At 45.1% G+C, this 12163-nt stretch overlaps 1 protein-coding gene across 1 annotated transcript in view; it reads left to right on the top strand.

Moving 5' to 3' along the window:
- LOC308590594 (phospholipase A2 inhibitor gamma subunit B-like) overlaps nt 1–10222 on the top strand; it is a 39621-nt gene extending 29399 nt beyond the window's left edge. The window contains exons 3-4 of the mRNA XM_081200786.1: nt 8813–8959; nt 9868–10222. Coding sequence (XP_081056912.1) covers nt 8813–8959; nt 9868–10025 — 305 coding nt within the window. The 3' untranslated portion in view covers nt 10026–10222. The remainder of the gene's footprint in view (nt 1–8812; nt 8960–9867) is intronic.
- The last annotated feature ends 1941 nt before the right edge of the window (nt 10223–12163 follow it).

Below are 12163 nucleotides of genomic sequence, written 5' to 3'. Positions count from 1 at the left end.
GTTCTTTCCAGCACAGTGCAATAGCTTCTTTATCTTTTAGACGTGTGATACTATCTGCTGAGCATAGGGGGCATATGCCATGATTTATTCGCCCATAGATGGTCTTTGTGGCTTGGTTCACAGGCTGCAATAATGGATGTTTTTAGCTTGGTCCAGTGTTCCTCGATGTTATCAGGGAATTCTGAAAGCAGATGGCCCTTAAGAGTCATTTGGAAGCAATCCCACTTAATGGGATCTTGAAGGCCTTGGGTGTTCATTTTGCGCCTTGTTTTCCTTCCTTAAAGCCTATCTTAAGGTATAATATTGATAGCCATTGTGGAGCGTTATAGTCAGTGATCTGTCCAGCAGTCGTCGGCACTCGTCATAGCTCTGGTAAGGAGCAAATCACGGCGATCTTTAGCACAGACAATAACATAGTCTAAGACAGTGGCAGGCAACCTAAGGACCATGGGCCGGATGTGGCCCAATCACCTTCTCAATCCGGCCCATGAACGGTCCAGAAATCAGCGTGTTTTTACATGAGTAGAATGTGTCCTTTTCTTTAAAGTGCATCTCTGGGTTATTTGTGGGGCCTGCCTGGTGTTTGGACATGAGCAGAATGTATGCCTTTATTTAAAATGCTTCTCTGGGTTATTTGTGGGGCATAGTAATTCGGTCATTTTTTTTTTTCAAAATATAGTCTGGCCCACCAATAAATAATAATAATAATAATAAATTTTATTTATATCCCGCCCTCCCCAGCCAAAGCCGGGCTCAGGGCGGCTAACAACAATCAAATAATCAGTCAAATAATCACACAATCTAAAAATATTTCATTATAAAAATTAATTAAATCAAATTGATGGCAACCAATTAAGCAGAATTATGTGCAGGTTGCCAGAGGAGGGAGTCAGGCTGCGCCCTGACCAAAGGCCTGGCGGAACAACTCTGTCTTGCAGGCCCTGCGGAAAGATGTCAGGTCCCGCAGGGCCCTAGTCTCTTTTGACAGAGCATTCCACCAGTTTGGAGCTGCAGCCGAGAAGGCCCTGGCTCTAGTTGAGGCCAGCCTAACCTCTCTGAGGCCTGGGACCTTGAGGATGTTATTATTTGCAGACCGTAGGTTTCTCTGTGGGGCATACCAGGAGAGGCGGTCCCGTAGGTACGAGGGTCCTAGGCCGTATAGGGCTTTAAAGGTCAAAACCAGCACCTTAAACCTGATCCTGTACTCCACCGGGAGCCAGTGCAGCTGGTATAATACCGGATGAATGTGCTCTCGCAGCGAAGACCCCATAAGGAGTCTCGCCGCAGCATTCTGCACCCGCTGGAGTTTCTGGGTCAGTCTCAAGGGCAGCCCCACGTAGAGCGAGTTACAATAATCCAGTCTGGAGGTGACCGTCGCATGGATCACAGTGGCTAGGTCAGGATGAGAGAGATAAGGGGCCAACTGCTTAGCTTGGCGGAGATGAAAAAATGCCGCCTTTGTTATAGCTGTAATCTGCGACTCCATAGAAAGGGAGGTATCGAAGATTACACCCAAACTCTTAACGGCCGGTGCTGGCACTAATTGCACCCCCGCAAGAGATGGGAGTTGCCCCCTCGATCCCATATCGTCCCGCCCCAGCCAGAGGACCTCTGTCTTCGAAGGATTTAACTTCAACCGGCTCCCACGTAACCATCCAGCCACAGCTTCCAGACATCTGGTCAGTGTGTCTGGGGCCGAGTCAGGATGGCCATCCATCAACAGATAGAGTTGGGTGTCATCAGCATAATGGTCTGAGGGATGGTGGACCAGCCCATGGCTGAAAAAGGTTGCTGACCCCTGGTCTAAGAGGTGCCAGTGGTTTGACCGAGGATGCCTCCAGAGAGTTTTAAATTTATTTTTCTGTCAAAAGAGTGTGTTGGTAGTAACAAGGTAGTGCGCTGCACATATCGTCAAAAGTAAGATTCAGTTCGGGTTGCTGTTGCCAATTCCTTCTTTCCCAATAGTCCCAGGCCACTGATTGAAATCTCGCCCAACTCCTGCATTAAAATCACCCAGGAGGATGAGTTTATCTTCCTTAGGCATCTCTGATAGAGCAGTATCCAGCTGAGAGTAAAAAATTTCTTTAGTGTCTTCATCGGCATCCAGTGTTGGTGCATAAGCACTTATAAGAGTAGCCTGTTGGTTTTTGGTGTGCTTTATTCGAAGGGTTGAAAGTCACTCATTAATGCCGGTAGGGACTTCTGACAGGAGCTTCACAAGATCATTTTTGATAGCGAAGCCTACTCCATGTATCCGAAGTTCTTGTTCTGATAGACCTTTCCAGAAGAAAGTGTAGTCTCCTTTTTCTTCCTTCAGTTCTCCCTCACCTGCTCTTTGAGTCTCTTGAAGCGCTGCAATATTGATGTTAAAACATTGCAGCTCTCTTGCAATGATGGCAGTTCTGCATTCAGAACGCTTGCTATCTGTGTTATCTGACAAAGTCTGTATATTCCATGTTCCAAAATTCAATTGTGTTTTACAACCGCTAGGTGGTGTCCCCATTGTGTGTGGTCATCCAGTCAGGGGAAAAGGGAGGCAGACTATGTTTAGGGCACCTTTTCTAGCCCCTCCCCCTTTCCAGGGTGATCAGAGTGGATCTTAAAAAGGGCTACTCAGTAATGGATACAGCTGCCAAGCTGCTCAACTGCCTTGTTCCTTGAGTGGGAATGACTGAATCTGTATTCACCGCCCATGTGCTGGTTCATGACTAAAGGCTTCCAAATTTCATGATCCTACCCCCATTACCATTTGCCGATTGCCAGATGACTTTTGGGGTTTGGGTTTGGGATGGGTTTTTGGAAGACACCAGTACATGAATTTGTTTTATGTGTGTAGATCAGTGCATGCTGACCAAGGCACAATCTTCGCAGTAGGGCTCTGTTCTGATGGCATGAGTAGTCACAATGAACTGGTAGATTCCTGTCTCCTGCAGCCCTTATCCACCTTCACAGCCGTTGTAACATACCGCTTGTTATCATCCGCCTGTTCTGCCGTTGAGGACTTTTTGGATCATTCTTTGTCTAGCTCCTTCCCTTTGACCTTACCACCTTGGGTGACCCTGTTAGGAGTACAGGATTCCTGATGGCTTCGCTCACACGGGTCATCGGAACGTGCAAACCCACTCACCGTGTATTCCTTCATGTTACTACATTCTTTGGGTTCAAGTTGGGAGTCCGTTGCCACTCAGATTGCTGTTCAGCCAACTGCTCAGATCACAGTAGCACATGTTACTGCCGTGATTCTGAATGAAGCGGACAGGCGAGGTGCTAGCTGCATGGGTAAGGGGGAGTCTTCACAGACGTCATCCCAGAATGCAGTGGAACCACCAGATGGCACCAAAGCTTTGAAGGCAGTGAAATGCTACCCGTGTGGACGTCTAGGCCATATGAAGAGGGAATGCAGATTTCCCAGGGCCAAGACAGAGCAGCGCAGCGAAGGCTCATCGCATGGAAAAGGCAAAGGTCCAGTGTCCAGGACAACGCAGCACAAGGCAATGGTCTCACGCTTCACTCCAAAGGTTGCAAAGGTCCAGAAGACATCTAGATCTTTCTTCGTGGTGGATTCGGGCGCAACACGGCACTTATGCAACAACAAGCGTTCGTGTCTTTTACATCACAGGAAGGTGCGATTCCGAGCACAATTCAAAGTGTTGGTGCTGACCTTTAAAGCCCTAAACGGCCTTGGTCCAGTATACCTGAAGGAGCATCTCCACCCCCATCGTTCAGCCCGGACACTGAGGTCCAGCGCTGAGGGCCTTCTGGCGGTTCCCTCATTGCGAGAAGCAAAGCTACAGGGAACCAGGCAGAGGGCCTTCTCGGTAGTGGCGCACGCCCTGTGGAACACCCTCCCACGAGATGTCAAAGCGATAAACAACTACCTGACATTCAGAAGACATCTTAAGGCAGCCCTGTTCAGGGAAGTTTTTAACGTGTGATATTTTAGTGTATTTTTGGTTTCTATGGAAGCCGCCCAGAGTGGCTGGGGAGGCCCAGCCAGATGGGCAGGGTATAAATAATAAATTATTATTATTATTATTATTATTATTATTATTATTATTATTCACCAGGCGGATGACCACATCATCCCCAGTCAAGGCTACGGAACTGTTGTTCTTCACAGTTTGGACTTATCGATACACGATGTTCTCTACGTTCCAGATGCTGCACACGATCTACTCAGTGTTGCACAGCTGAATGAACGGAAAATTGACGTTACCTTCAAGAACAAGAAGTGCACCATCACAAAGAAAAACGATTATGTATTGCATGCTGAATATGTTGATTGTTTGTTTTGTATTTTGATGATGATGTGCAGGATGAAACTTGTTGCATTGCAGGTTCTAACAAAAGTTTGCATGCAGGATGTATTCATGATTTCCTAGGAAATTTGGTCATTTGCATTTTGAGGCAATATCTAAAATGCCTGCCTTGGTTGAAGGTATGACTATTAAACCCTGCAGGTACCACATGAAGTGTAAGGCATGCACAGCAAACAAAGTGAAAATGGCTGCGAAAGGTAAGGTTTCTAGTAGGCAAGCTACAGAACCATACCAGGTAGTGCATGCTGATTTGGTTGGTCCACTGTCGCCCTCTTTGGGTGGAAACAGGTTCTTCATGGTTCTCATTGATGCATTTTCCAGGTATATTTATGTGTACAATCTCAAGCAGAAATCAGAGGCATTTCAAAGGTTCAAGGAATTCTGTGCTTTGTTGGAAAATGTGCATGGTAAGAAGATAAAGACTTTTTCACTGATCGCGGGGGGGGAATTCACTTCTCAGCAGTTTGAAGCTTTTCGGACTGAGAAAGGAATTCAGCACGATTTGTCTAGTCCTCGCTCGCCATGGCAGAACAGACTTTGCGAGAGGGCAAATCAAACATTGCTTCAAGGGTTAAAAATCTTGCTGCATGATGCCAATCTTCCAGAGAGTTATTGGGCGGAATCTTTGGCTTGTTTTGTTTACAGTTATAATCGCAGGTTATCTTCAGTGATTGGTTGTACCCCCTATGAGAAGATGTTTGGCAAGAAGCCTTACATCAAACACATGAGAATTTTTGGTTCTGACATGTGGGTTCACACACCACAAAGCTCCAAGTTAGGCAAGCATGGATTGCATGGTATCTTTCTTGGGTATCAGAAAGGTTCTTACAGAGTAATGATGACTGACTCTAAGGCAATTAGGCTCACAAGAAGTGTTGAGTACAATGCCAAGTGGGGGGAGAATGTGGGAATTTTCCAATGTTATCCTGATGACAGTGATGAGACTGAGGATAGGCAACAGCCACAGCAACAGCAGCAGCAACAGCCACAGCTGCTGCAACAACCCACTGATGAAGGTCCTGATTATGAGTCTGAGACTGAATCAGGTGATTCAGAGGATTTCAAGAGTGTGAAAGCCTCTATGTGACCCTCTGAATGCTATGATCGAGAAGAATTGGAAGAACCATTGTTCACTATAGGTCACTTTTCTCCTAAGAAGGAAGAGGAGAGTGTTGAAGACCTAAGGCTAATTCGCAGGTCTCAGAGAGCCACAAAGGGTAGACCTCCAAAGAGATTTGCTGATGAGTTTGCTAAGACAGCAGTAGCAGCTGTTAAAAGCTCCAAGAAGGTATTTGAACCTTCAAGCTTCCAAGAAATCCAGGATTTGGATTCAAAGGATGCTGAGCCATGGTTAAATGCCATGAAGGCTGAGCTTGATTCCTTAGAGAGGAACAAAACATGGGAGCTAGTTCCAGTAGTTCCAGGAATGAAACTGCTTGGAAACAAATGGGTCTTCAAAGCGAAGACTGATCAAAATGGCAAGATAGTCAGACACAAAGCCAGATTGGTAGCCAGAGGTTTTTCACAGGTACCAAGTGAAGACTATCACGAGACCTACTCACCCACCGTGAGGTATGAGAACATTAGGCTTATGCTCAAGCTTGCTGCAGAGGAGAATCTACACGTTAGTCACCACAACGTGAATACAGCTTTTCTGTATGGATCTCTAGATGAATCTCTTTATATGCTTCCACCTGATGGCGTACAGGTAAATCAGGGATTTGTTTGTGCTCTGAAGAAATCCCTTTATGGTCTCAAACAAAGTGCATGGTGTTGGCACACAAAACTCACTGAAGTATTGTTTTCTCTAGGTTTTCAGCAAGGGAAAGCTGATCCATGTGTATTTGTCAAAGAGGAGGGGCAAAAGAAGCTGTATTGCTTGTTTTATGTTGATAATATTCTGTTCTTTTGGAAAGATGTCACAATGTACAATAACGCCCTAGCTCAACTGAAAGAGCATTTTGACATGAAAGATCTTGGTGAGGTAAACAACTACCTATCTCTGGAAATAGAGAGCGATCAAGATGGTAACATTCTAGTACACCAGTCACGGAAAATTGCTGATGTGTTAAGCAAACTAAACCTGATGGATGCTAACCCTGTAGACACACCGATGACAACAGGTTATCAGGTAGATGACACTGAAGGAGCATTTTCTGACACTACACTGTACAGAAGTGTGCTAGGTAAACTAAACTTCATTGCCAGATGTTCAAGACCTGACATTGCTGTTAGCTGTAATTTCCTAAGCAGACAAGTCAACAATCCTACTGTTAAGGATTGGAAAGCTCTGAAACGCATAGCTCACTATTTGAAAGGCACTATGCATTACAGACTGAGATTTAACAATCAGAAGTCTGGTGGTCTTGAGATGCAAGTTTTGGTAGTGACACTACAGACAGGAAAAGCACGTCTGGAGTTTGCTATATGTACAATCAGGGTCTTTTTGATTGGTCATGCAAGAAGCAAACAACAGTTAGCTTAAGTACTTGTGAAGCTGAACTGAATGCACTGTCTTATTCACTTAAAGATTGTGAATGGTTGTTACAATTGTGCAAAGACATGAAAATTCCTGTCAAATGTCCAATCCAGGTTTATCAAGACAACAAAACATGTTTAGCTTTGCTGAATTCTGAAGGTTGTAAGCAAAGCACGAAGCATTTGCAATTGAAACTGCAACATGCTAGGGAATGTATTCAGAAGGGACTCGTAATGGTGTCCTATATGCCAGGTAAAGAAATTCCTGCTGATGTATTGTCCAAGGTTGTACCAAGGGATCAACACTGTACCTATGTGCAGAAGTTGGGTTTGTACTGATATTGTACGAACACGCTGTCCAGTGATATTCACAGAAAGGGGGAGGATGTTGGTTTCTGCTTTCTTCACTGTGCAGCAAAATGCTTGTCACAAGACAATTGTTTACATTCCACAGTCAGAGTTACTGTTGGGTTCCCACGGGAAATGGGAGACTGGATGTGACGTACACTGGTTTCCTGTTTTTCACTGTTCTCTCGGTGTTCTTTGTTTCCGAGGGAGTTGCTTCTCTGCTCTCACAGAGGCAGAATGCATGTTTGTATTCTCTCAGCATAGAGTGTAAATAAAGTTAAGAATGTAGGCACATACTGCTTATCCTTCTGCTGTGTGGACTACTCTGCTTGGGCTCAAGATAAGACGAGCCTGTATCAGCTTCAGATGGGCCGAAGCTGGTCAAAATCTCACAACCACAACAAGGTGGTGATCCAGTGAGTGATAACGCAGTATGATACGTCTGGATTGGCCAGGCCTTCTACAAACATCTGCAACGTGGGCTCCTGCCTTCGCCAACAGAACAGTGCTTTCTAAGAGGATATCTGCATTATTTAATAACATAGCATAGTAAAAGAAAAACTGTGCATAGAACAAAACCAAAAACCATGTATCAATAACAAGATTACTTGAACAACATGCAGGATTCATGAGCAAAAATTACAAGGGAGCTTCACAGTTTTACCTTAGTCCTAGAAACATTCCTTGTGTGATGTTACTCACAGCCCCTCTCCTGCAGCAGCTTCTGATATTTACATCCCTACTATTTTGTCAAAAGAGCTTGAGGTGGCGTGTCTGGCTCTCCTGCTCTCCATTTTAGCCTCAAACACCCGTGTGAAATAAGTCAGGCTAAGGGGCAGTGTCTGGCCCCAGGTCACCCAGAATGTGTCATGGCTCAAGTACAGATTTGACCTCTGGTCTCCTCCCACCCTTGTTCCTGATGTAGACATTCACATTCCCTTGTTCCTGATGTAGATCTTCACTCACCCCTCCCTTCTTGTTGGGAGGAGGCACCATTTTGTGGTTCGCCTTAGTACTCTCAACACCCTGGTGTATGTTTTTATTGTAAACACTATAACAACACTATGACAAAGAATTCTGGGAGTGGTAATTTCCTAAGGGTGCTGAGGGTTAATTAGGAAACCCCTATTCCCCTCACAGAGCTATAGATTAACAAACAAACCCCACACAATAGTTCTTATTAGCTCCCATTTTTCCTTAGGTGAAATCATTATTTTACCCAAACTAAGCACATGTTTTCCAGAAGTGATTTTTTAAGGATAAAACTACTAAGAGCTTTCTTTCTCCTTCCTGCTCTCAGGAAGAGGGCCATTTTGTAGACTTTTGTCATCATTTGTGTCCATCCGTGGCTACCATTTTATCTCTCAGATTGCCCCCCAGTGGTGCTCAGTGCTAAGCCCAATTGCTTAAAGTGGTATCCCTTTGCTTGAAATGTATGCTGTGAATGTGGCCCCAGCCAGAAATCCCTTGCACCATGCCTTAATGTAGCCCTGGACGAATGGAGCATGGCTGAAGCACTCCACTTGGAGAAGTGCTGGAAGGTGGTAGGCATCGCTCTTTGAAGGAGGAGTACAATTCCCACCCCTCATATACAGCAAGTTGTGGTTTGCATCTGCAAAAGAAATACATTGACTAACTGCAATGTTGGTGTGGTGATTGTTTTCCAGTGCCTGAGAGTGAGACGAGGGAGCTCAATGGGCTGAAGTGCCCGAGTTGCCTCACCATCTTGACAGATGAGTGTGAGGGCAATAAGACTGTCAGCTGCAGAAATGAGGAGGATCAATGCTTCTACGCTGGGGGTCTCGTGAAGTTCGGTGAGTCTTGTATGATGGAGTGCAGCTAGGGCCCCATCTTTGAGGAAGTATCATGCTACTTTGAGCAGTCATGGCTTCTGCTAAAAGACGCTAGGATACTTTGTTTATTAAGGGTGCTGAAAGTTATTAGGAGACCCACGTTGCCCTCACAGAGTGTCTGGGATGGGCAAGAGCCCAAGGAGGAGGGATGTGTGCGCAGGGAGGTGAGAGGAGGAGGGGAATACAGGGAAGGGCTAGTGATTTCTGCGGTTCTTGCCTGGAACCCTACGCCAGTTTATTCCATTTTATCCCCAGCAACACCTTAAAAGCCTATTCATATAGGGACATGCTCTATTCCCTTTTGCTGTTCATTTGATTGAGTTTTAAATGTTTTAATGAGTTTAACTGCTTTTATTGCTAATGTAAATATTTCTTGTAAACCCCTAGCAGTTTTTACTGCAAGCAAGCGGTATATAGATTTTGTTAAATAAAAATACATCTTAAAATTTGCACTTTAAATTGGAGGGGGCAGGATGGAGACCCATCGGTCCAGAAGCCAAAGGCATTCCTCTAGAACTCTCTCTCTTTCTCTGGCCCCTCAGATCCTACTTAGCCTCACCTGCTTTCCCTAGGCCACATCCCTCACAAGCCCCACTTCATACCCTACCTGTATGCTTTGGCCTGGCTGGATTGTTGCCCCTGAACTCTTGGTTACTTGGAGGGAGAACAGAGAGGGCTGTTTGAGTGTATGTATAAAATAGCCTGCCGTGTAAAGGTGGATTTTACATATGTTTCCATTGGCATGTGGACCTCCCAGAAGGTCACCCAGACTGTAAAACAGCTCTTGGGCTGAAAAAAGTTGGCCACCCTTCTATTTGAGGGAGAGGGTTTTGGATTTCAAAAATATGTATGTGGCTTTTTTCCAACAGGGGAAACCACCCTGACGGGTGCTCTCCGAGGCTGTGCAACAGCTAGTATGTGTGACTACGGTCAGGATATGCTGGTGACTTATCTTAAATCATTGGGATATGACATCACTCAATTAAAGTGCACTGAAGCAATGGACGAGGATTCCAAAGAGCTGTAGCTGAGGGAAGGCAAACCTCCGCCACCCAGAAAAGCCCACCATTTATGGAAATTGGTGGCCTAGTGGTTGAAGCAGGGGTGGTCTCAGCCTGAGGACTCCCAGGCTTTCTTTCCAGAAGTCTAGAAGCTCCTCCTCAAAGACAGGCTGCATTTGACTTTCAGGTGCAAATGAGGTCATTGAATCATGTCTAAAATAAATATATATGGCAAATAATGTGTGTTGTATCATTTATCCAAATGCATCATTTGTTGGGGGAAATAAAAGTTCTTGGGGATGGGAGCAAGATTTCAGGTTTGAAATCCCTGGCCAGCCTTCCATGTCAAATTTAATTGTGTCTACTTTGTGCTCCCTTGTTGTCAGGGGTAGTGCATCCCGTTTCACCACAGCAGCCATGCTACGTAACCCCCACCAAAGCATCCCTTTCCACTTTGAGGCAATCAAGATTTGTGCTAATGTTAGATTTTCCGCAAGCTTCAACTGGCACTGCTTGCATCCGCCTGCTGAACCAGTCCAGCTGTTACAGAACCCTGTTGTCGAAATGGCTAGCAATATGCCTGTGCAAAGCCTCAAAGCAGGACTGGACAGCAACACCAGTTGGTTCCATCCCTTTCCCCCGCTTGTGATTCCCACCAACTAACATTCAGAGGAATACTGTCTCCAACACTTGAGGAAGAACATGGCCAACTTGGTTAGTAGCCATTGTTAGCCTTATCCTCCATTATTTTCTTCTAATCCTAAATCAAACACATCCACGTTGCTGCCCTTCTTTACTTCCTGAGAGCAAATTCCAGAGTTTAACTATGTGCTATTTCAAGCAGCACTTTCTTCCATCTTTCTCAGATCTTCCAGCATTCACTGCCATTGTCTGCCCACAAATTCTAGTGTTATGAAAAAGGAATAAACGCCTTTCTCTGTCCTGTTGCACTAAAGGCTTCCCATGAATTGAAGGCTGACTAAACCTCAGGGGTGCAGGGAGCTACAAGAATTGCCCCAGTCAAAGGATCTCACTGCTTGAGGTGTAGAATCTAAGCTGACAGTAAATTACATAGCAACATTATATATTATAGAAATATATACATCTGAGATGCTGCCACTCTCCCTCTCTCATTGTCCAAATGCCAAATCCATATCATTCACAGTGTCTTTGACTTTCATCAGCATCACAAGTGAAACAAAAGCAAAGGACATGGAGCTCTGCTTGTATATATCCAGTCCCAGTAAAATATTGTCCGTAACATCTGCAAGCTCCTCTGGACACAGACCTGCAATCCCCCCCCACCTGCTCTTAACTCTGTTGTTGTTTAGTCATGTCTGACTCTTCGTGACTCCCTGGACCAGAGCACCCCAGGCACTCCTGTCTTCCACTGCCTCCTGCAGTTTGGTCAAACTCATGCTGGTAGCTTTGAGAACACTGTCCAACCATCTCGTCCTCTGTCATCCCCTTCTCCTTCTGCCCTCAATCTTTCCCAGCATCAGAGCCTTTTCCAGGGAGCCTTCTCTTCTCATGAGGTGGCCAAAGTATTGGAGCCTCAGCTTCATGATCTGTCCTTCCAGTGAGAACTCAGGGCTGATTTCTTCAGAATGGATAGGTTTGATCTTTTTGCAGTCCATGGGACTCTCTTAACTCTAACCAACTTATTTATAAAGAGCAAGTGGACCAATTCTGTACCCCAAACAAGTGCATTTAATGAGACAGAGGAAATCTAGATCATGAGTCACTGTGCATTTTATTACTGTACAACAAAGGAAACTGGACAGACACTTGTCTCCCCTTACCAAAAATAAATAAGTTTGTGATTCTGACTATCAGAGAAATCTGGCAAAATTGCCTGGACTTCTGGAAATCTAATCCAATTTCACTGCTGAGCTTTGAATTCTGGTGTAACCCCTGATGGGGCTTCACTTCCCTGGTGGTGAAATTGAGGGTGCCACAGGTTAAAGGGGTGACATGTCCTTGGAGCTGTTGGAAGGGGGAAGAGATTGATTTACCCCAAATGCAACTGCATTTAATGGGAGTGAGGGAATCCGGGTCAGTCTGCATTTTATTACTGTACCACAAGGGAAACTGTGGATAGACATTTGTCCCCCTTTCAAAAAAGTTCATGTTGTCAGAGAAAATGCCTTGGCTTCCAGAAACC

Source organism: Podarcis bocagei (genome assembly GCF_964188305.1).
Source record: "Podarcis bocagei genome assembly, chromosome: 7".
NCBI classification, from domain to species: Eukaryota; Metazoa; Chordata; class Lepidosauria; order Squamata; family Lacertidae; genus Podarcis; species Podarcis bocagei.
This window is presented reverse-complemented; position numbering and strand designations above follow the sequence as displayed.